This window comes from Aulonocara stuartgranti (genome assembly GCF_965226115.1).
Source record: "Aulonocara stuartgranti genome assembly, chromosome: 3".
Taxonomy (NCBI): domain Eukaryota; kingdom Metazoa; phylum Chordata; class Actinopteri; order Cichliformes; family Cichlidae; genus Aulonocara; species Aulonocara stuartgranti.
The window spans coordinates 10,019,277-10,044,481 of NC_138941.1; the positions used below are offsets into that span (position 1 = coordinate 10,019,277).

The 25,205-nt window shown below is 41.2% G+C and overlaps 2 protein-coding genes across 3 annotated transcripts in view; both read left to right on the forward strand.

Annotated features, from left to right (window-relative positions):
* The window catches only part of LOC309703020 (NACHT, LRR and PYD domains-containing protein 3-like), a 198,082-nt gene that overhangs the window by 103,322 nt on the left and 69,555 nt on the right, over positions 1-25,205 (forward strand). The gene's annotated exons all lie outside the window — the stretch shown is intronic.
* On the forward strand, positions 1,498-24,642 carry LOC309702316 (uncharacterized protein). Of its 2 annotated transcripts, none has more exons than XM_082526961.1 (4): positions 1,498-1,681; positions 13,779-13,884; positions 22,222-22,818; positions 23,144-24,642. In XM_082526961.1, exons 2-4 carry the CDS (start codon positions 13,867-13,869, stop codon positions 23,834-23,836), a joined length of 1,308 nt encoding a protein of 435 aa, XP_082383087.1. In that variant the 5' UTR covers positions 1,498-1,681; positions 13,779-13,866; the 3' UTR covers positions 23,837-24,642. The 2 variants fall into 2 exon arrangements, with proteins under 2 accessions (XP_082383087.1, XP_082383086.1); XM_082526960.1 differs by lacking the exon at positions 1,498-1,681 and adding an exon at positions 9,468-9,663.

Genomic DNA, 25,205 nt, shown 5'->3' on the forward strand with positions numbered 1-25,205 from the left:
GAGATTTGACCTGTTATACAAGGAATCAGCACAGCTGATAAGGAGCTCATCATCAGCCAGCTAGCTGATGACACCACACTCTTCTTGAAGAATGCAAATCAAATCCGTCCAGCCCTTAGTGTTATTAGTGATTTCTCTGAGGCATCTGCTTTATGTCGAAATCTAAAAAAATGTGAATTACTAGCAATTAAAGGCTGCACTGCAAATGCTCTCTGTAACATTTCTGTTAAACAAGAAGTCACATATCCAGGACTGTTAACATCCAAAGACCAAAAGTCAAGATGCTCATCAAACTTGTCAAACAGTGTTGGGGAATTCTCAGTGGTGCTTGGTGCCATACCCTCAGGGACTTTAATGTTATATAAAAACACTGACAGCTCAATATCTGCCTCAGTCACTCTCCCTGATCCAGCTGAGTCAGCAGTGGGAAAAATCTGCTTTTCACAGGAACTTGGTAACAGCAATAAGAGAATACGTAGTTTATTCCAAGAAGATATCATGTCTCTCCCATATATAGAATATCTTACTGGAAACGACATGTTCCAGATATCACCTGGAAGACAGTCTGGATGATCCCATAAATATCTAATTGTGAACAAGGTGAAGGAAATCTCATATAAAATTCTTCATAAATGTGACCCAGCCAGTCACTATATGGTAACATTTAAAAGAGACATAAATACTAATTGAACTTTCTGTGGGGATCATCCAGAAACTGTGGCACATCTCTTTTGGTTCCTCTACACAGAGATTCTGGAAGAATTTAGCAGTTTTGTTATTGTCCATATTTTAAGGGAGTTTTCTTTACGATGGAAAATGTTTTATTCTTTTTCTTTAAGTTCCCCAGGAAGAATGATAAATGTTTTTTTTTATAAAATATTTGTTAATACTTTTAGCTATTTTATATCCACAAATGTAAGTTTATTAATAAAACACCATATTTCTGCCTTTTTATAAGGATATGAATTGTACATACAATCAATTTCAGACTCAACCAACAAAAAGCCTCTCAGAACAATATTTATATTGTAACAGTTGCTATTGTAATGCAGTGTATCACCACATGGCGGCGCCTCCTGTCTCACGACTGGTGTCACCCCCTTTTTGTTCTTCTTCGCACTCCTCCTGTAATGGATGCTCCCGTGTGTACGCGGACTAGTGTGCTCTTTAGTAATGTGTGGTAGAGGTAGCATTTTTATTTTTGATATTGTAAATAAATGAGTACTTTTTGGAAAGTCAGAAGCTGTTGCTCATTCGCTATCCACCTGCACACTGCGGCTGGCTTCATCTCCACTGCACGTTACAACTGGCGCCCGAACTTTTTCCCCTTGGACTTCAGACGATTTTTGCATCCCGCCGAGGATTCTTCTCTTCTAGCACGTGAACTGTCTCGGAAATCCCCCCAGTTTTGCGGACGCTCGGACGTTTTCTCCAGCCATGGCCGCAGCCTCAGCTCAGGTTGGACCCGACTAATTTCTGGATACCGTGATGTGCCGCTGCTCCGCTTGGGAGAAAGAAAAAGAGAGAAGCTGACTCCGCGACGCGAATGGACTCCGTGGATTTGTTATTTGTTGTTGGTTTCGTCTTCTAAGGATTAATTCTTCTGTGGAGAGCCTGGACATGAACATTTCTGCTGGCTTTTCATTCCCCTTTCCCTCTGCTGAGACTGACTGTAGCACATGTAAGTGATAGCTTGGCCGACTACAACCGTTGGTGCTGGTCTTCGGCTCAGTATAACGAAACGACTTAAAACTAATCCTGCATTGAGCTCTAGTGTTGCAGACATGCTATTGTAATAACATGGTTCTGATCACTCCAGTCTAATTTCAGTTGTTGGGCGAAATTTTATATGTGGTTTTTCTAAATTTAATCTTGAACGCATTTTTGCAGTTTTGTCTTTCTAGTCTGACCTAACTGACTCTTTTACTGCTATATCAATAACTGCGCTGTGCCCTGGAGCGGCTTAATTTTTTTGAAATCGCAATGGCACACTGCCCAGACGACTCTGACTCAGACATGGAACTTACCTCGTTACCTATGTGCCAGATAGTTGAAAATGTGACTCCTAGCCTTAGCCAACAAGTGGTGGAGTTAAGAACTGAGGTGAATAAGCTTAGTGATTGTTTACGTGACTCACTGAACATACAGCAGAGTTTACTAAAGCAGTGGGACCAACTCACAACGGGGAACTCTCCCCCTCCTGCAGTCCCACAGTCTCCTGTTTTCCCAATGGCCACATCGACACCTCATGTTCATGTGATGGACAAAACTGAACCCACCAACAGTACCAATCCGTTCCTGCCCAGCAACCCATTTCAACCTACAAATCCTTTCCTCCCATCTCACTCAGTTGAAGTCAGCAGCACTTCCAGAGTGATTGCGGCAGCTTTACATCACGCAAAGCTGGAGCCTCCTGTGTATGCTGGGGACGGAAAAGTGCAACCTGAGGACTGGTTAAATACAGTTGGCATATACAAAGCCTCATTGAACCTAACTGATGGGCAATTGCTAAATGAACTGCCACACTTTCTTGCAAAAGAGCCCTGGAAATTAGGGGTGCAACGATATTCGTATCGATATTGAACCGTTCGATACAGTGCTTTCGGTTCGGTACGCATATGTATCGAACAATACAATTTTTAAAAATTTTTTTTTTTTTTTTTGTGTGTCCCGTTTGGATCTATAGCCATCAGAATTGTTGTCTTGAGGCCAAGAAAGATGCCAAGAGGATTTATTTTAAGTGGATCATCATATTGGTCCATTTGATTGACCTTTATTATAATTATGAATTTATTTTATTTTCAGTTGCAAACGGGACAGACATGACTGTGGGATAGGACAGGGGGAAAGAATGAAAGAAAGAGGGGGAGAGAAAGAAAGAAAACCAAAGGGGAGAAAAAAAAAAGAACAATACAAAATTTGTAATTTATTTTATCAACTTTCCTTCTGACGATGCTGTCTGTGTTGAGCGCTCAGTGAATCTGCATTTGACTACTCCGCCTAGGCTCGAGAGTGCAGCCTAGGCGGAGTAGTCGAACGCAGATTCACTGAGCACTCAACACAGACAGCATGGTCAGAAGGAAGAGCGCAGGGCAAGCTAGCAAGACAGAAGTGGACCTCCCCACCCTCATTCAGATCTGGCGTTTGGAATTATTTTGGTTTTCATGTGACGTATGACCCTGAAGGTAAGCGAGTCATGGACTAAAGTAAAACAGTATGTTGGATGTGCCATGCAATGCTCAATTACATGGGTGGGAGCTAGTGTGTTAGCGCAGTTAGCTCGTTAACGTGTTGGCCGTCTAGCCCCTCTGTATAGGGTAGCTCGTTAACGGAGATTTGCCGTGTTGTGGCGTTAAGGTTATTTCAACGAGATTAACCTGAAAGCACTAGTGGGAACACAACGAATATGACTGCACATTTACATCGACATCATCCTAGTGCAAAGACAAAAACAACAAGCATGCATGCTACAAACTTTAGCCGAGTCATTTAGACAGCTGTTAGCACATGATTCTCCTTATGGAGACCTGATATGTTTAATATGCTGCTGAGAATATAGCCCAGAAGAAGCGGATAGTATAGCTTTTATTTTGGAAAGAGACATTTCTCTGTAATAAACTCTCTTTTCCAAAGATGAGTGATTCCTCAATCAGATACAGGGCTCGCAATATTGCTAGCCCGACGTCCCGGGGCTATCTCTGCCCTGCCTGTCGGGCTATTGTAGGAAGGAAAAATATATGTCAATGCTTTTGCATTCTTTCAGAAATGTAGCTGGGTAATTATGTCATTGGGTGAGCCACTGTCAATATGTGACATATTGAAATCGTGTTTGAATTTGCGCTTGTTTTTTTGCTTTCACTTTGCAATCGCGCGAACTGTGTATAGAGAGCGACAGCACTGATCTGTGAGTGATGATAATTTGTGCACCAATTCCTCTGACATCGTCTTATTAATTGTTAGCTTACTATGCAAACATAACAAGTGAAATCTCCCGCAGCTTAAACATGTGAGAGGTTGATCGCGCAGATAATCACTGAGCGTTATGTGTGTGTGTGTGTGTGTGTAAAAGCAGCAGGATATATATTTTAGTTCTGCTGAGCCAAATAAGACAGGTCAGGGTGAAGAAGTGACAGCCAAAGAAAAGCTTACCACAAAACGGAGAAGTTATGACAAATCAGACTATAAGGCAAAAAGAAAGTGCAGCTTTATGGTTTCATGGACAAAAGAATTTCTGTGGCTGCAATATGACGAGCTAAAAAACAACACGCACAAGGGTTAGGGTTAAATTTAAAAACTGTACTTTTGTGTTAAAATATATATTTATAATTTTAATAAATGACAAATTAAAAAGGCATGAACATTTTTTTTGTATCGAAAAAATATCGAACCATGACACCAAAGTATCGAACCGAACCGTGAATTTTGTGTATCGTTGCACCCCTACTGGAAATGGTTCAAGGCACTGAGCTCCCACATCACATCATGGGCTCAATTCTGTCAACTGTTTAAGACAGTTTTTCTGCCCTCCGACAACCAAGAACGCATCCTGAGAGGAATTTTGGATCGTGTTCAGGCTCAGGACGAGCCGCTCCCAACCTTTGTCGCCCACATGTTGAGTGAGTTTGACAAACTGAAGAGCCCCCCACCTGAAAAAGACAGAATTGACCTAATTAGTAAACATGCTCTCGAAAAATACAGAGTTGCCCTGTATGGCGCTAATGTCACTTCTGTAATGGACCTGCTGCTACGCGCTCATGAGCTTCACTCAGTGCTTGGACCACAAAGACCACAGCCTGCTTTATGTAGCAAAGACAACTATAAGCCTGAACCTTACTGCTTCAAATGCTCTCAGCCAGGGTTCACTACACGCACCTGCCCAAACTGTAACACCCAACCTCATTTGCCACAACGAGCCTCGAACACCGCTAGGCATGGCCCAGTCCAGCCATTGCCAGCACCTGGCCCCTCTGACCCTGGCCATGAAAAGGGGGAATTAAGCAGCACCACATCCCAGCCACAATACAGGCAGTCGGGAAACTACGGCGGGGGGGAGGACATTTCACAGAGGCCAACCTTCCCCCAGTTACTAACGGAGCCTCACACGCCCGATTCACTACAGGGTGGACACAGTCTTGGACACTTGGAAGACAATTTTTCACAAGTCCACTGGAATACCCCACTAAGAACGAAAGTGAATTTCAATGCTTCATCTGTGGATGCTACCCTCGACACAGGTGCTTCCCTCTCGGCTGTACGAACAGATCTCATTCAAGTAAATGACTCTTACCCTAGAAACACAAGTGAGTGGAATGGTCCTGCACTTAACCTCGCCAATAATGCTCCCTGTATCCCTGTTGGTGTTATTTGGCTCAATATTGGATTCATGAACAAGAACTTTTACCAGCGTTTTGCCATAATACCAGATTTGTCCTCTCCTTTCATTCTGGGAATGGATTTTATGGCAAGAGCTTCTGTTTCTATTCACATTCCCACTAGAACAGTCTACATTGAGGACATCCCCTGCCCACTCGCAGACAATGAAGAGGACCTTCAAAATGATTACTCACATTCACCTGGAACACTGACGTCTTTGGACTTGGTTCGCTCAGACTTAACAGCCAAACTGTCTGAAGCAAGTCTCTCAGAGAACAACAAGGATGCTTTACTAAATCTGCTCAGCAAGTTTAGCTCCTTGTTTGATGGTCAACTTGGTCGAACGGCTCTCACTGAGCACACCATAGACTGGCAATGCAACACCTGTCAATCTCCCACCCTATCGCACGTCACCTGCTAAGAAACGTGTGATTGAAGAACAAGTGCAACAAATGTTGAAGGACAACATCATTGAACTTTCCACAAGCCCTTGGGCAGCTCCTGTAGTCATTGTAAATAGAGCGGCCACGGAACCAAGGTTTTGTGTGGACTTTCGAGGGCTCAATCAAGTTACCCGAAAAGACTCTTATCCCCTGCCTCGTGTAGATGAGTCTTTGGACTTTCTGGCAAGAGGAAAGTTTGTCTCGACATTGGACTTAGCGCGAGGCTATTGGCAGGTTGCTGTAGCAGAGGACTCGAACCCTAAAACTGCCTTCATCTCTCACTGCGGTCTCTTCCAGTTTCGGGTGCTGCCCTTTGGGCTCTGCAACGCACCTGCAACTTTTCAGAGACTCATGAACTGTGTGCTTGCTGGCCTCATTTACAAAACGTGCGCAGTCTACCTGGATGACATTGTTATCGCCTCACCTACCTTTGAACAGCACTTAGTGGATCTTGAGGAGGTGCTGGGCAGACTCCAGGCTGCTGGCTTGTCATTGAAGCTCAAAAAGTGCCAATTCTGCCTCGATGAATTCACCTTTCTCGGGTACCGCATCACATCATCAGGTGTTAAGCCCGATCCGGACAAAGTAAAGGCGGTTAAGGAGTTTGATACCCCAACCTCAGTGAAACACGTCCGTCAGTTCCTTGGCTTGACTGGCTATTATCGACGCTTCATTCAGAATTATGCCCGCCATGCCGAACCTCTTCACGCCATCACCAGAAAGGACAATGCTTTCCACTGGGACGACAGCTGTCGAAGGGCCATGGACACTTTGAAGGATCATGTCACATCAGCCCCGATCCTGTCATTTCCAGACTTCAACCGTCCCTTTTCCATTCACGCCGATGCATGTGACATTGGTCTTGGGGCAGTGTTGATGCAAAAGGATGACAAGGGTCGTGAGTACGTTGTGGCTTTTGCTAGTCGCTCCCTTCACAAAGCTGAACTCCCCTACTGCACTTCAGAGAAGGAGTGCCTCGCTGTGATATGGGCTCTGGAACACTTCCGCCCGTATGTTGAAGGTGTTCATGTTACTATCTTCACTGACCACAACAGTCTCAGGTGGCTCATGTCTCGTCAAAACCCAACGGGCCGACTCGCCCGCTGGTCACTTCGTTTGCAGGACTTTGATTTCACAATAGTGCACAAACCTGGTGCACAGAACAAAGTTCCCGACGCACTGTCACTCAACCCTTTGCCTCTGACCTGTGACAGGCCGACTGATCTTTTACCAGATCATGCTGTTATGGGCAGCCTGGACATTCGTACTCTGCCCCCCGTCATTCTGGCTGACCGTTCACAATTGAGACCGCTGCAGTTAGACGATCATGTCACAGGTCCACTCCTCAGAGACATTGAAGCAGACTCTCTGAACAGCTCGGACAATGCCACCTTGTTACAGTATGTTGTGTATGACTCTCTTTTGTATCACAGAGAACCCAAGTCCACATGTGCTTTGCACCCTTTGAAAGAGCTGAAACTGTTTGCCCCTACTTCCATGAGAGGCACCTTGCTGGACTATTACCATGATCACCCCACAGCAGGTCACTTGGGTGTTTCTAAGACATTGGCTAGACTGCGTTTTAAGTTTTTCTGGCCCAAAATGGCAGCTGATGTGAAACGCTATGTGATTTCATGCTCAGTGTGCCAACTCACCAAGCCAAGTCAGAAAAAAGCAGCCGGTCTTATGGTTCCCATTGTCCCCCAGAAACCCTGGGAGTATGTGGGTGTGGATTTTGTTGGGCCACTTCCCCGCACCCCCACTGGTAATGCTTATTTGATCGTGTTTGTTGACTATTTGACTAAATGGGTTGAAGCCAGTGCTGTCAAAGAAGCTACATCTCAGGTAGCAGCTGGTAAATTCGTCACTGACATTTTTGCTAGGCATGGTACACCCACTTACCTCATTTCTGACAGAGGGTCTCCTTTTGTGAGTGAGCTTTTTGAACATGTTGTTTCTGCCTTAGGCTCGGTGCACAGACTCACTACGGCATATCACCCTCAGACAAATGCTACTGAACGCGTCAACCGGACTCTGAAAACTGCAATCCGCGCTTATGTAGGTGATAAGCACACATCATGGGACAAGTTTCTCCCTCAGATTTGCTTTGCTCTGCGCACCGCCCCCCATGACAGTACAGGTATGACTCCTGCCATGATGCTTTATGGTCGTGAGTTAGACACCCCGCTTGACCTTATCACTCAGCCTTCTACAGCAGGTGTTGATGAACCGGGTGTGCCTTACCCTGAGACTCTGAGAGCCTCCCTGCAGGAAGCTCACGACCACGCCAAAGCAGCTTTGGACTATAGCCATGACAGACAAAAACATTACTATGACTTGAGACATCGACATGCCACGTTTCGTGTTGGTGACCTTGTGAGAGTTAAGACGCACCCCAGGTCAGACGCTCAGTCTAACTTTACTGCTAAACTTGCACCACTGTTTCAGGGACCATTGTGTGTATCTCAGAGACTCAGTGATGTTAATTACAGGCTCACTTGGGTGGACTCCGGTGTGGATGCAGGTGTTTATCATGTTGTGAACATGCAACCGTTCCATACCTAGGACTCTCTCACTTCCAAAGAACATTCTGTTTCATTGCCTGCTGAGAGAGAGACCGCAGAGGGTCTGAACTCTGACTCTCAGGCCCACCCTGGCCCCCCTGCAGACACTGACATTGACTCTGAGCCATTCCCCTTTGATTTACCGGACATTCACTCTTCTTCTGGTGTGGGCGCTGTTCCAGAGAGTGTTTCACCCAGATCTGTCCAGCACCCAGCTGCTGGTGGACATTACAATCTCAGGCCCAGACGTTGCCCCAGAGTTACGTCTGGCTGGAGCAACAAAAGATGGACTAATGATTTTCACACAACCAGGCTTGATCTGAAGTGAAATGTTTTGGTTAAACCTGTTTGATGCTTTCTTGTTGCATTGCTACTTTGAGTCATGATATGTAGATGTTTCAGTTTGCTCTACTTAATCCAGTTTTATGGCTCTTTCGTGGGTTAAGGTTCATTCTTGGCATTTACTTAGAAAAAAAAGAACAAAAGAAAAAAGTGAAAAAAACTAAGAAAACTGATTTTCCACTGTACATATTCGTCTTATTTTCACCAATTTCATTTTTAAATGGTCTTTTGCCCTGTGTGTGTGCACCAATCTTAGTTGTAACCTCTATGTATAGGGTACTGTTAGGTGTGGTGTGTGCTTTTTCAGCTGTGTACGGCTGAGGACAGCCTTTTTCTCACCAGGGGGGGACTATGTAACAGTTGCTATTGTAATGCAGTGTATCACCACATGGCGGCGCCTCCTGTCTCACGACTGGTGTCACCCCCTTTTTGTTCTTCTTCGCACTCCTCCTGTAATGGATGCTCCCGTGTGTACGCGGACTAGTGTGCTCTTTAGTAATGTGTGGTAGAGGTAGCACTTTTATTTTTGATATTGTAAATAAATGAGTACTTTTTGGAAAGTCAGAAGCTGTTGCTCATTCGCTATCCACCTGCACACCTCCGCGGCTGGCTTCATCTCCACTGCACGTTACAATATGTTGATTTTTTTCGCCTACTCATATCATAATTTTTTTACTCCTGGTTCTGTATGTTCATGTTCTGTTCTTTTGTAAACTTCATCTGTTTGTATGTTGTATACTCAGTGTGTTTCAATAAAGTTCGATTTAAAAAAAGGTACGTTCTAAACGAAGCTTCAGACGTCACTGATCACGTGACTCTGGCCAAACGAATCAAGCCTCGACACGGTGCTTCTGAAGCAGCGCGTTGATCTTTCTGACACACGCACCGGAGCGTCAGCTTCAAGCGGACCATCACTACGTCTCACATCTAAAGGTGTCAAGGTAACTTTGAACTGAGTTCAGTCAATCTGGAGTTTTTCCAAGTTTTCTGTTGCTCTCTGTGAGAGAAGAGCGTTAAAGGCGGGGCTCTCCAGAGTCCAGCAAAACAGGAAACCACAGCTGGGTGTGTGTGTAAGTGTGCAAACCAATAGAATGCATCGTGGTGGGGGGGGCATCACGGGCATTGGAAAAAAATAAATAAAAGAATCGGTCGTACCCATGCTTCCCCGACGTCATGCCAGCGCATATTGGGAAATTCGTAGGCACCGATCGGTTTTCTATCAGCCATTTGCTGGGAGTAAGGGCGCCCTCCGTTTGCGAGGTGCGCCTGCTGCTGGCGGCACAGGGAGGAGAGGGCGGGGCGGTGGGGAGTCTCTGGCTGGCTGGAGCAGCATCTAATAACCAACTCGCAAAACAAAATAAAAACAACAAACAGATATTATGATACAGACTTATAATCTGCACCCATGTTTTTTCTAAATTCTATAAAGTGAGCGCGAGAGCCCTCGGTGCGCCTGCGCGCTGCTGAAGTCAAAGTAAACTTTATTGTCATCTCCGCTACAGACAGTCCAGGATATAGAGAAACGAGACGACGAGGCTGCAGTTACAGCGGTGCAAGTAAACAAACAATAAATATAAGAAGAGTAAGAAAATAAATCTACACTTTAGGACTCGGGGTAAAGGATCAATAACAATTTAAATTTATAATTTACAGTTTGATGATTTAAAGTCTCACACAACCCGTCAAAAGGGGCGGGGCCGGCTGCTTCCAAGTAGAGCACATTTCATTTATAATGATGTAAATCCAAGCCCATCATGGATTCACGATCTGAATCCTGGGTTGTGTGAAATCCCAGAAATCAACCTTAGACAAAGTGAATCTGTGAACTAAGGTGTAGGTCTGTTAGGTTAATTGTGCTGATCCTCGGGTTGGGGGATTTGTGTTTGTACTGGAGCGCAAAATTCAAACCAATGGAAGATGGACAACAAAAGTTGAAAGCCATCAGGTGCTCAGTTTATGTATTTATTTTTGGCCTACATCAGTAAGAAATGCCACATTATATACACAAAGTTACAGGAATCACCACTCCTGTTATTCATGATGATTTCAGTAACATCACATAATAACATGTAATGTTATTATGTGATGTGCGTACTGTTAATGCTGATGCTGTGGTGAAATTCTCTGCTTCTTTTGTGTATTCTGCATCTATTACGTCAGATTGTCTTACCCCTCATATGGTTGAGAATTTTGCCAATACCCTGTTAACTACATGTTCCTCCATCCTCGACACTGTGGCACCTATTAAAATTAAGCGCCCCAGAACTTACTCACAATGTTGGTTAAGTGACTCTGTTCGCGCTCTACGACGTGCGTGTCGGCGGGATGAGAGAAGGTGGAGGAAAGATAAACTCCAGGCATCTTACGACATCCTACGTACTAGTCGCTTGAAGTTTCAAACTGCTGCCAAAATGGCTAAAGCAGCTTTTCTTTCAAAAATTATCTCTACCAATGGTAACAATCCTCGAATTTTATTTAAAATTTTTAACTCTGTGGTCAACCCCTGCCCCACTATGCCGCTGCCGTGCTCCACGGTTCTTTGCGAACAATTTTTAAATTATTTTTTTAGATAAAGTCTCATCTCTTAAATCTGCTATGACAGGCCCTGCGTTTACCCCTGACTGTTCCTCTTCCTTCTATCAGTTTGAACCCGTTTCACTCCCTACTCTTAAGCGTCTGGTTGAACAACTGAACAATACTAATCTCGTATATAATGTTCTTCCATCTCGTATAGTTAAGGACTGTTTTAGTGCAATTGGACCTAGTATATTGTCCCTTTTGAACTCTTCTTCGCTCTCTGGTTGCGTACCATCAGCCTTTAAACATGCTATAATTCAGCCTCTTCTTAAAAAAAGGAACCTCGATTATAATGATTATGCGAACTATAGGCCGATTTCCAAGCTTCCGTTCTTGGCCAAAATTCTTGAGAAGATAGTGTTGCTTCAACTCCAGGCCTACCTGGATGAGAATAGCATTAATGATAAATTCCAATCGGCCTTCAAACCACATCATAGCACTGAGTCAGCGCTGCTCCGAGTTCTCAATGACCTTCTACTAATGGCTGACAATGGACGCTCCTCGGTCCTAGTGCTATTGGATTTATCGTCGGCTTTCGATATGGTTGATCATAAAATCCTATTGGCGAGACTTGAGCACACTGTAGGCATCAAGGGTGTTGCCTTGGATTGGTTTAAATCATACTTGTCCAATCGGCTCTCCTCGGTTCACTTGGCCACTTCCTCTTCCTTCGCTGTACCTGTCTGTTGTGGTCTCCCTCAGGGATCTGTGTTAGGCCCTACTCTGTTCTCATTGTACATGCTTCCATTAAGCGCTATCTTTGAGAAATATCACATCGCTTTTCATTATTATGCTGATGACATTCAGATCTACTTTGAGTTAAATGATGACCTAGCTTTGTCCTTGAATAGTTTTCGAGAGTGCATGTGTGAGGTCAGACAATGGCTCCTGGCAAATACTCTTATCCTTTATGATAAGAAAACTGAAATTGTGGTCTTTGGCAGTGACGTCCTTCGTGCCAAACTTCGTGATGCTTTTGGTTTTCTCACTAACTCCTTTTCCGACACTGTTAGGAATTTGGGCGTGTTACTTGACAGCTCATTTAAACTTGATAGACAAGTGTCTGCTGTTGTTAGATCCAGTTTATACCAACTCCGCCTTATTTCTAAGGCCAGGCAGTATATCCCGCATAAAGACCTGGAAAAACTCATCCATGTCTTTGTAACTTCGAGGCTGGATTACTGCAATTCACTCTATTTTGGACTCCACTCTGCCTCCTCCATAGTTTACAGACAGTCCAAAATGCTGCTGCACGCATTCTAACCAAAACTAAGAAGTTTGCCCACATTACTCCCGTCCTAGCTGATTTGCACTGGTTTCCTGTGAAATACCGTATCCAATTTAAAATTCTGCTGTTTACTTTTAAAATCACTAATAACACAGCACCGAGCTATCTTAAGGTACTCTTAAGCTTATATGTTCCTGCTAGGGCTTTAAGATCATCCTCACAGTTACTGTTGGTGCAGCCTAGATCTCGGCTGAAGTCTAGAGGTGATCGAGCGTTTGCCCTGGCCGCACCAGAGTTGCGGAACAACCTTCCCATTGGCATTCGGGCGTCTGACTCTATTCAATCTTTTAAATCACGGCTTAAAACGTATTTGTTTAATCTTGCGTTTTCTACCGGTTAAATGCTGGCCTTGTCTGCAGTGATTTATTTTACTAATTTTCCTATGTTGCTTTTTATTTGCGCTGTGTATGTCTTATCCCCATTGTGTGTTGATGGCACAGTTATATTGTGCTATAGCTATGTGCTATAGTTATATTTTTTCTATTGGTGGCTTTTTCCTGTGAACATAATTCTACACTTTTATTTTTATGACTCTGATTATACTTGTGTTAATTTGTTTTATGTTAAGCTCTTTGGCATGCCGTTGGTTTTTAAATGTGCTGTATAAATAAAGATTGTTGTTGTTGTTGTCCTGTAAGCACAGTCTGCCTGTGTCTTTTCTCTGCAAATGAACATTTTCAGCCAATATAGGTAATACATCAACAATGCTGCCGTGGCTAAGTTAGGAATATTTATAATGTCATTTCCAAAACTTGCATATGATCTGCAATTTGTAGCAGATCTACTGACTGTCACACAGCAGCTGGAGCAGTCTCAAATGCAGGTCAGTCCACTGCTGCCCCCTGTGGCCAAGTACCATAGCTACTGCTGGATGAACTCGTGACACATGTGCACCTGTTTCTATGAACACATTGAGTCTGAGTGGCTGCACTTACACTGGTGCATTCAAACATATTGAAAGATGCCAGCAATGTGGATTGTCAAGACTCAAACCAATCCACATTGCTGGCGTTGCATCTTTCAATGGCAGCAATGGCAGGTATCAGTGCTCAAACCTTTTGTGTTTGTTTCCAACAAGTTGCCCACCTCAGGAAACAAAAATGTGTTCTTTTACTTGTCAGATGAACATATGAGACACTTTGACTCTTCAGTGCAGTGTGGAGCCTAACAAAGATCTGTTTTGTGTCCCAGCTGATCAGCAGGAGGAGGAGAGTCTGACGGAGCAGCAGAGGAACATTTTCAGCTACTTGGACTCAGCTCAGCCACTACAGAGGAAACAATGAGCTCAACACAGAAGGTGACAGACAGAGCAGGACCATATGACCAAAGATATTTATCACCATATACATTTGAATATTTGCCATAACGATGTAGCTGACGATATAATTGACACCAGACAAAATACTTTACAGCTGCACAACTTTATTAAAAACCCATCAATGTATTTTCACTGAAACAAGCAGCTGTTGTTTATGTGCATTAAAGTTATATAAAAATGTAACAGTGCAAATGCAAATTGCTCGCTGACAGTTTAACCAAAAGGCGTTTCCAGTGGAAACTGGCCGACACATCCTGAGCATAACCATGTATAATATCCACTAAACTTCAGAAGAGGTTATACAGTCGTGGCCAAAAGGTTTGAGAATTGCATAAATATTGGAACCTGGAGAAGTTGCTGCTTAAGTTTTTATAATAGCATTTTGCCTGCACTCCAGAATGTTATGAGGAGTGATCAGATGAACTGCATCGTCCTTCTTTGCCATGAAAACGAACTTAATCCCCAAAAAGCCTTACCACTGCATTTCATTGCTGTCATCAAAGGACCTGCTGAGACCATTTCAGTGATCGTCTTCTTAACTCAGGTGAGAATGTTGGCGAGCACGAGGCTGGAGATCATCATGGCTGTATCCCGATTCAGGTTCTGCAGCTTTAAAGTCCTCAAGGGCCGCGTACTCAAAGACCGCTAAGGCCGAAGTGCGAGGCTCGTAGGCTCGTGAAATGGGACGTCTAGCCTCCGTCGCGCTGCCCAGGTTGCCTAGCAACCATGATACTAACAGCTGGAAACGTTTCATACAGCTTTGTTTGACAGAAATGAAGGAGAACATATTTAGTTCATTTGTTTCTACATGAGCTCTGTGTGATTTGATGAGTATCTGAGGCTGAGACCACAGGACTGTGAAACATGATTGTTGGGCTTCATTTCTGTGCTGAACAGTCGTTTAAGATTAGCTGTAAATAACAATTAGCTGATGTTGTTCATGAGACTAAAGTCATCTCACTGTGGTAATGTAAATATAATATGGCCAATATTATAGTTATTATATTAATCACTTCACTCACAGACAAGTATCTGTGACAGTGTGTATACAGATGTATCATATATAAGAGACAAATATTGTTCTTTTAATATGTTGGTACAAAATTTGGCTCAGTGCTTACATATATGTGTAAAAAGCAAATGTAGGAGCTGTGATAACTGTGTCTGATAGAATGAAGAGTCGACTGATATATGAAATATTCCTTTATTGGGTGAGAAAATCAGACCATGTCATAACTGCTTTAAGTCACACAGAATAGATATCAGAGCCTTAAACAGGCTGACTTCTGCTAAATGGGTCAAACTGGGCAGAAAGTCTACAAACACATAACATCCTTATAGAATATGATGTAACACTATAGATCAACTTAGCTCAGAATATATAAAGCATATAAACAGTTACAGCAATGTGATGCAACAAACACAGCAGCTACTGATCCAAAATACTCAAAGCTTCATAGAACTGAAACCAACATTTATTTTTAGCTCCATTCTGCTGCTGATACAGACTTTAGGTTTCTGAACATTAAACTTGTTGCTGCCTTTCATAGTGTGTAACTTGAAGGCCCTGAGTACTTTCTCCCACACTGGAAACACTGGGATGATCACATTATTTGAACATTACCTAATAAGACTGATTCAGCACAGACAGTTATGTTAAACTTTCCTAGCAGTCCTTCACAAACAGGGAACAGTCTGTCTATTCTCTCAATCTGTCAGCTGCTGCTGGCTCTTCCTCCTCCTCTTCCTCACACACTGCTGAGTTATTCCTGGTGGATCATCAGGGCTGCAAAGCCTCACAAATGATGTGCAGCAGTGGGTCCCTCAGTCTGTCCTCACTCTGGACACTTGCAGTCGTCACACATGGAAATCAAATGTGTGATAAGCTGCAGGATTCAAGCACAAGTGTAACTTATAAACACATGTTCATACTTTTATTCCACAATCAGAGAGAAAGAAACAGAGAGAGAGTGCAGGACAGACAGACAGGTGACAGTCTCAGGTGTACACACTGCTACACAACAGCACCAGAGAAGCAGGATTTAGTGTTTGTGTTATTACGAGTGTAAACAAGAAGAGTTCCAGATGGTGCAGTGGACACATGTGTGACTGCTGTGATTAAAGCATCTTTCTTTCAGCTTAACGAGTGAACCGTCAGCTCGTTCAAACACACGTTAAAGTGCGTTTGGCTCGACACCACCGAACAGAGGCAGCAATATAACACAGCTCACATTAACAGTGCAGTGGATCCTGCTTGTGCCGTGATGTTCAGGACTGCAAACCGAGCAGCATCACTGACTTTCAGCTTGTTGTGTTTGTGGATATATGACTGACTTTAATTATCCACAAAATCATCACATTCTCTGTCAGATTAAGGTCGACTATTGAACGGCGTATATTTTAAAGGCTTTAAAACCAAGTTAACGCTGAAAGTACAAACATCACTAATGTCACATAACTCTGCCGACAAGGCATAGCTATGGCTATGAAATGCTCTTTGTGTATCACTTCTTCATTATGAAAGATGTCATTAATGCACTAGTAATGTCTCATCTGGAGTATTGTTCAATCATTTGGTCAGCAGCTAATAAGACAGATCTTAACAGACTTCAGTTAGTCCAGAATAAGGCGTCCAGATTAGTGTGAAGATGTTCATACTATACTAATATTGATAAAATGCATAATAACCTTTCTTGGCTTCCTGTACAGGCTAAAATATTCTCTGGCTTACTTGTAGTTCTAAAGAAAGCAATTCTGTTAAACACACCACATTTATTCTGCTCAGCTGCAGTATCCAGATGAAATACATCATCATATTACACAGTTTTCAACAAGCTGCAATTTAGTAAATGCTCGAGTTAAAAGTAACGTTTTGTAAAACTGTTACATTTAGAGCAACTTTTAAGTGGAATAAGTTGCCTTAAAAAATTAGAGAATTATTCAAAACTTCAATGAACACTTAAAAGCCGATTTACAGAGCTTTTAGTTGTTGTAAATATTGTAAGACATGATTTGTTTTTGAAATTTGTGTAATGTGCCTCAATGTTATTGATATTATTATTATTATTATTATTATTGATTGCTTATATTTGAACAATTGTGAAACCTCACTGTGGATGTAAGAGTGAAATTATGTGGATATCTTGAATCCACTTTATTGTGTAATATTTTATGTGAGTATTTGACGGAAGACGAGCAACATCTGTTGTGGAAGCTAACGGGGTTCCTTTAGAATAAACAAACATAGGATTTATTATCACTGAATAATTCTGTATAAATCTATACAAATTATAGAAATATGTAATAGGAAACAACAAAATAATCTAAACTAGAAAAATTTGCATTTCCTGCGAAAATGCAGTGTGGATGCCTTAACGGCTGAAGATATCTGCTGAAAAAAGCTGAAAAAGTTGAAACAAAAAAAAAAAAAAAAAAGATGCCCTGAGCAGGATTCGAACCTGGCCCTCCTGATCAAAGGGCAGCTATTTAGCTCACTGAGCCAAACACTTTCTCACAAAGAAAAGGTGGAGAGATTGACAATTGTGCTAGCAGAATTTGGGCAAAAAAAAAAAGGGGTGAAAATTCTGCTGAAAAGAGTTCCATCAGCAGAATTTCTGCTGAAAAGAGGTGAATGAGCAGAATTCTGCTGAAAAGAGTTTTTTTCTGAAAACAGCAGAAAAAACTGATAATTTTGCTGAAAAGAGTTGAATGAGCAGAATTCTGCTGAAAAGAGGTTTTTGCTGAAAAAGAGCTGATAAAGTTTGGATTTGTGCTGAAAAGGGGTTAAAAAAACTGAAAATTTTGCTGAAAAGGGGTGAATAAAATGAAATTTGTGTTGAAAAGAGTTTAAAAAAAGTTTAACTGTTAAGTGAAAGAAATGTTGCCATAAGCTGGATTTGAACCCAGGCCTCCCAGTCTGAGAACAGATGCTTATCTCACTGAGGTAAAGCACAGCTCAGCCCATCATGCAAAATCAGTGACCACATTGATAATGTGTACCATTCATTTCAATGGTCAAAAGTCATAACACACATCAGCAGAAATAGCAGAATTTTTTAAAGTTTAAACATAGCATTTCTGCTAAAACTTAGTATTTATACTAAATAATATTTTTTTCCTGCCAAATCATAGCATTTGTGCTGGAACACAGAAAGTTCCACCAAATCATACAATTTGTACTAAAACATTATTTATGATTTAGCAGAAACATTGGGACTTGGTAGAAATACTATGATTTACATGAAATACTTTGACTTAGCAGAAGTACTACAATCTAGGAAAAAAGTACTAAAGCATAGCAGAAATTCTATCATTGAGCAGAATTACTAGGATTTAGAAGAAATACTAAGATTTGGCACAAACACTGATGTGGCTCAAGAACCTTTATTGTGCAGTTATACTATGATTTGGAAGAAATACTATACTTTGGCACAAATACTATGATTTGGAAGAAATACTATGTTTTAGCACAAATACTATGATTTGGCTCAAATACTATAACTATCCTCGGTCAGAAGGAGAGGCTGACATCCAGGGATTAGATTACCACAGGTGGAGTTTATTGCGGTCAGATGGATGGTACAGGGAGGTATGGCATACAGTAGGAGGATGTGGAGAGGTGATATGGTGTGGTTTCTATGATTAAGAACAGGGTATGCATTACAACATGCATACAGATTAAAGATTAAGAAAACTGGTAACAAATTCCTCCACTACAAATCAGTCTGATGCCACTTTTTACAGGGTTCCCGTTTAGTAAGGCACTACCCAAAAGGCGCCACAAGAGGGCACTCCAACACAAGAGATGACCTATTTACACTGATGCACTTAGTAAACAGCCCCTACTTAGCCACTACATAATACAGTGATATTACAGTATACAAATTCACACGAATACTATGATTTGGCAGAAATACTATGACTGAGTAGTAATACTATAACATAACAGATTTCCTAAAAAAAAACTATGAAATTGCATTAATTCTATGACTTGGCAGAGATACTACGTTTTAGCACAAATACTATAACAACGCAGAAATACTATGACTTAGTAGTAATACTATAACATAACAGTTCAATGTTCTTGCACAAATACCACAATATGGCAGAAATACTATGTTTTAGCAAAAATACTGTGATTTGGTGTAAATACTACGATTTGGCACACATACTATATTCCGCAGATACACTATAACATAACAGATATTCTACGACTTAGTAGTAATACTATAACATAACAGAATTATTAATTGGGCACAAATACCACGATTTGGCAAAAATACTATGATTGGGTACAAATACTATGATTTGGCAATAATACTGCATTTTAACACAACTACTGAGATTTGATTGAAATACTATGATTTAGAAGAAATACTATTACTCCATACAAATACGATGCTTTGGGACAAATACTATGTTTTGGTTCCAATACTATGATGTTCAACAAATACTATGATTTGGCACAAGTACTATGATTTAGTACAAATACTATGATTTGGCAGAAATACTATGCCTTAGTAGTAATACTATGACATAAAAGATATACTATGGTTTTGCAGACATACTATGATTTTGCACAAATACCATGATTTGGCACAAATGCTATGATTTAGCAGAAATACTATGATTGGGTACAAATACTATGATTTGGCAATAATACTGCGTTTTAACAACAACTACTGAGATTTGATTGAAATACTATGATTTAGAAGAAATACTATGACTCCATACAAATACGATGCTTTGGCACAAATACTGTGATTTGGCAGAAATACTATGACTTAGTAGAAATACTATAACATAACAGATTTCCTAAAAAAAACTATGAAATTGCAGTAATTCTATGACTTGGCAGAGATACTACGTTTTAGTACAAATACTATAACAATGCAGAAATACTATGACTTAGTAGTAATACTATAACATAACAGTTCAATGTTCTTGCACAAATACCACAATATGGCAGAAATACTATGTTTTACCACAAATACTGCGATTTGGCACACATACTATGATTTGGCAGAAATACTATGCCTTAGTAGTAATACTATAACATAAGAGATATACTATGGTTTTGCAGACATACTATGTTTTTGCACAAATACCATGATTTGGCACAAATGCTATGATTTAGCAGAAATACTATGATTGGGTATAAATACTATGATTTGGCAGGAATACTCTGGTTTAGCAGAAATACTCTGATTTAGCAGAAGTACTATCTTTTGGTAGAAATTCCTGCTAAAAGGTACTATTTCTGCGTTTTAGCAGAAATACTGTAATTTGGCATAAATACTATAATTTGAGATAAATACTATGATTTGGCACATATAATATATTCAGCACATATATTATAAAATAACAGAAATATTTGGCCCCAAAACCATGATTTTGCACAAATACCATGATTTTGCAAAAATACTATGAATTGGCAGAAATACTATGATTTAGCAGAAATACTATGATTTGGCAAAAGTACTTAGATGTAGTAGAAGTACTTTGCTTTAGCAGAAATACTATGATTGAGGAGTAATACCTAAACATAGGAGAAATATTGATACACAGACACACATACACAGACAGTAAAGGGAACAGGAGCTGTGGAGAGTCTGGGCTTGGTATATGTAGGTCAGTTAAATTAGCTGCACCTGCTGTAGTCAGCCCTTACACACACAGACACAGAGAGAGGTGTGAGTTTTCTTCAGTGTATTTCTGACATTCAGGATTCCCCTCGAACAAATGGCCATAATTTCCTAACCGTAGAGGCTAGAACGGTCATTCAGGCATCGTTTTATTCAGAAGAGATGGGGGAATCTTCAGGTCTTCATAATTCAGAGATAAAACATAAATTCTTAAAGATATATGACTTGTAATACACTGTAACTGAGTAGAGGCGAAGCAAAAACTGCCTTGACTTGCGCTCAAACAACCTTTGGTAACTCTAAATCTATATGGAGCATCAAAATCATTCTTTCACCGTAAGAAACAGCAGGCTTTGGTGAACAGTCATGGAAATTTTCAGGGCTCTGTGGAAATCCATCAAAAAGATATGACGAGAGAAAAAAGTGGTTCATTTCCAGAGATTGAAATCTGATGAAATCTGAGCGAGGGACAAATTTCCTACCCTCAAACAAGTCCAACTCATTTCAGAACGGTAATAGGTGAGAAAGAAATTCTTGAATTGTGAGCGTCAGGAGTGTCTGAACATATACGGGGACAAGCCTCATGTCTTAACTTCGCTTCGTTAAGGAGATATGACAATTTGAAAATGCCTCTCATTAGAGAAATCCAGCGGTGATTTTGAACAAACTCTCCATTGAGTTTATATGGAGAGTTTTCTGACTTTGTGTTACTCTGAGGAGATTTGCAAAATATCTATGAGTCCCACAACAATGATAGTGACATTTTCTGAAAGCCAGCAAAAATACCTACGTTTTGATGTATAATTTGTGGGGCTTGAGTGGAAATTGAGCGAGTAGCAAGAAGTTGTTTGGACATGAAGAGAAAATTCAAACAGTTTCACTGTCCCCTCTGAGTTAATTGCATAGCAACCATAGCAACGCATGTATTTTCTGAAAAATCACAATTTTGCAACTGAAAACTCAAAGAGGGATAAGATTAAAACGGTAGAAGATCTGAAAAAGCTGAATCATACAGGAATAGCCAAATCATTTGAGAACATTTTAAAGTTTGAATGAAGTTTCTAGGTGAAAGTATGAGGCAGTAGTTAAGTTTCAAAGACAAGAAAGTTTTAGCAGAATTGTGGAAGTTTCCCATTCATTTCAATGGGACAAATTAAAGGAAAAAAGTGTAATATTTTAAAAAGTATAATAGTAATAAACACCAAAAGTCATAGCCGGCATTAGCAGAAAGAGCAGAACAGTTTAGAGTTTGAACGGTGAAAATAGCACAAAAATTGTGGAAGTAGATCCACGGCAAAAAGTGTACGGAAACACCCGGAATAATAATAAAGAAGAAAGAGAAACAGGGCCTGTTAAGGCATCCACACAATTATAAAATAATGTGTGTGTGTGTGTGTGTGTGTGTGTGTGTGTGTGTGTGTGTGTGTGTGTGTGTATACAATCAGGAGGGATGGGCATGATTTTAGTGCTTGAACAGTCATGAATTATCTTTAACAGCAGGTTGGATGTAATGTGTTAGAACTACCAGCAGGTGGGGATAAGAGACCTTTAAGGTGTTTGGTGCCACGCTCCACCTTCAGGTTTAAAACTAGTGTTAATGGAGTTTGAAGGTTGAGTTTGTTCCACGACTGCATTTCACTCACTGCCTCTGTTTGTATCTCTGTCACTGCAGGACCAACATGGAGCCAGAAGTCAGCGCTCTCAGGAGGCCGACAAACCTCACAGAAGAAAGGGAGAGAAAAAACACACCTGTGACGAGTGTGGGAAGGGTTTTACTGTGAGGGCTTCACTAAAACAGCATCAGGTCATCCACACTGGAGAGAGACCGTTCAGCTGTGACTTGTGTGGAAAGTCTTTTTCCTTGAAGGGTTCCCTAAAAAAACACCAACTCATCCACAGTGGAGTTAAAGTATACAGCTGTGATCAGTGTGGCAGAGCTTTTACTCACAGTAGCCACTTACAGAGGCATCTAGTTACCCACTCTGGAATTAAGGCATACAGCTGTGACATCTGTGGAAAAACTTTCAGCCAGAGAGGGTACCGAAATACACACCTACGCATTCACACCAGACATGATGTGTACTGCTGTGAACAGTGTGGCAAAGAGTTTACAACAGACGCACACTTACAACAGCACATGTTTACCCACACTGAGGAGAGGCCTTATCAATGTGACCTGTGTGAGAAGACTTTTAAATCTCCACATCACCTGAGACAACACCAACAGATCCACACCAGAAAGAGACTCTACAAGTGCAGCTACTGTGAGGTATATATTTATATTGTTATCTTGTCATTTTAGCCTGACTGTTTGGAACAACTCTGCTCATTAAACTGTGTTAGCATGTTAGAAATTCTACTGCATGGAAAAGCAGCTCTGAGTGATTATTCAGATTTTCCTTTCAGTTATGATTTTAGTATTACTGTAGTATTATGGTGGTAGTATTGTAGTTATTGCAGCCCAGTAAACTGAGTGTGTTAACTGAAACAGTCAAATGTAGTTGGACGTCTGCAGAGATGCTCTTTATTTCAGGCGACGTTCAGGATACAAATGTTGAAGGACTGACTTACACTGTCTTTGTGTCTTTGTTTAGAAGCAGAGCGACACAGATGGATCCAGTTCTCAACCCTGTCATCACTGTGGTGGTGGGAAAGACTTTCATTGTGACCTCTGTGGAAAAACTTTCAGTTGGCAAGCTGCCCTTAAAACACATCAACGTAGACACACTGGAGACAAACTGAAATACTGCAAAGAATGTGGGAGAAGCTTCACCACACCAAGAGATTTAAAACAACATGAACTGATTCACAGTGGGGTTAAAAAGCACCTCTGTGATCAGTGTGGGTCATCCTTCACCACTGAAAGTCAGCTTAAATCACACAAACGAGTCCACACAGGAGAGAAACCACACAAGTGCAGACACTGTGAGAGAAGCTTCTCACAGTCAGGTAATCGTAACATTCATGAACGTGCACACATGGAAGGAAACTACAGCTGTGACCAGTGTGACAAGAGCTTCAGGAATCTCAGTTCATACTCTGCACACAAACGATCCCACGTTACTAATAAACTGTTTCACTGTTACCAATGTGCCCAAACATTCACCTCATTGTCTGCTCTGTGCAAACATCAGCGCGATCACTCAGGGCTGAAATCACTCCCATCACTGGATCACAGTGAATCTGAAGACACAGAAAGATCCTCTGGTTTCTGTGTCAGACTCAAAAAGTTTGAGATCAGGCTCCACAGAGTTCAGATAGAATCATCTAAACTTGTGTTGAACTGAACTGGTTGCTGGGCTGAACTTCTACATAATACAGATCTACATGGGATCTTCTTTTCTGTTGTTTTACTGGGTCAGTTTTGTCCTTTTTTCTCTGTCCTGGTTTTGCTCGTCTGTAAATGATTGAAACTCAGTCAAATAGTTCATTGTTCTCCAGCAAAACGTTTTGGAAACTCATGTTTAACCTTTAAAACTCTGACATGTTTTAGCACACAAGGCTTCATCGGGGAGTTCACTCATGATTGGACCATGAGAACAAAGGTTTTTAGTTCTTTCAAAGAGAGTCTTGGAGATGTTTGATGTTTCTGTTTTTCTGAAACCACCTGAAAGAAAAACTATTTTTCTTGCTTTATGTAGTGTGGAAGTTTTTAATGTTTCTTCATCTGTGATGTTCTTGAATGTGTTCACGTGAAGATGGTACAAATAAACTGTCCTTTCAGCTTTAGCTCCTAATTTATTCATTATTTATGGATGTAGCACAGCAGCCGTCTCTTGATTAACACATGGAGGGCTCGGGATCTGATGGTGTCGTCTCCCTAATTTGCCCACTCAGTAAATCTCACTCATGGCCAAGAAATTGAAATAAACCTTGTTTCCCTGCTGGATAGTGATCCACTGTAACTCTGCTCCTCCTTCCTGTTTAGGATTTCTGTGGCTGAAGTAAAATTCCCTCCATCCATCACTTATCCCAGCTAACCCAAAGTGAAATAAAGTTTTGCTGGTCTTAAAAAAGCATTACAATAATGGGCATTACCAATGCAAACTGAATGATACAGAAGATGAAAGAAGAGACTTTGATCAGTTAATAAAGCTCATGATCTGGATTCATTGTGGCTGCTACACAGATACTTCTGGGTCACTTCTCTCAGTTAGGAACCTTCCTCACCAAACTGACTGTTGGACCACACCCCTGGTTTCATGAGAAATTGTTTCAGCCATGATTTCTCTTCCTGTATTTCAGAGTAAAGACTGAAGTGACAAATGGAAGCATGTTTAAAAAACACAATGTGAGAGAGACGTTGAGGTCCTTAGAAGTTACCCTGGGTTTTTCTGTCACCCTGCTAGATGTTACACACCTTGTTATTGGACTGATTTCTACTGCTGGACTACTCCTGCGGAGAGTAACAATACTCTTACTAATTAGCTCCCTTTCACACCTTTGGGGATATTTATTTTTGTGTTTGCAGCGCTGTGAGCCAGAACAGCGAGAGAAAAATCTGCAACAGCGACGAGCCGAATGCTTACGTGAATCGCAGCAGCTGCACATGTGCTACGCTGAATTAGAGGATATCTTTGCTCTGGATTTCTATTTCTACTTTTTCATTTCTATATGATTCTTCTTGCATCTAAACAAAGATGATTCAATTTGCTA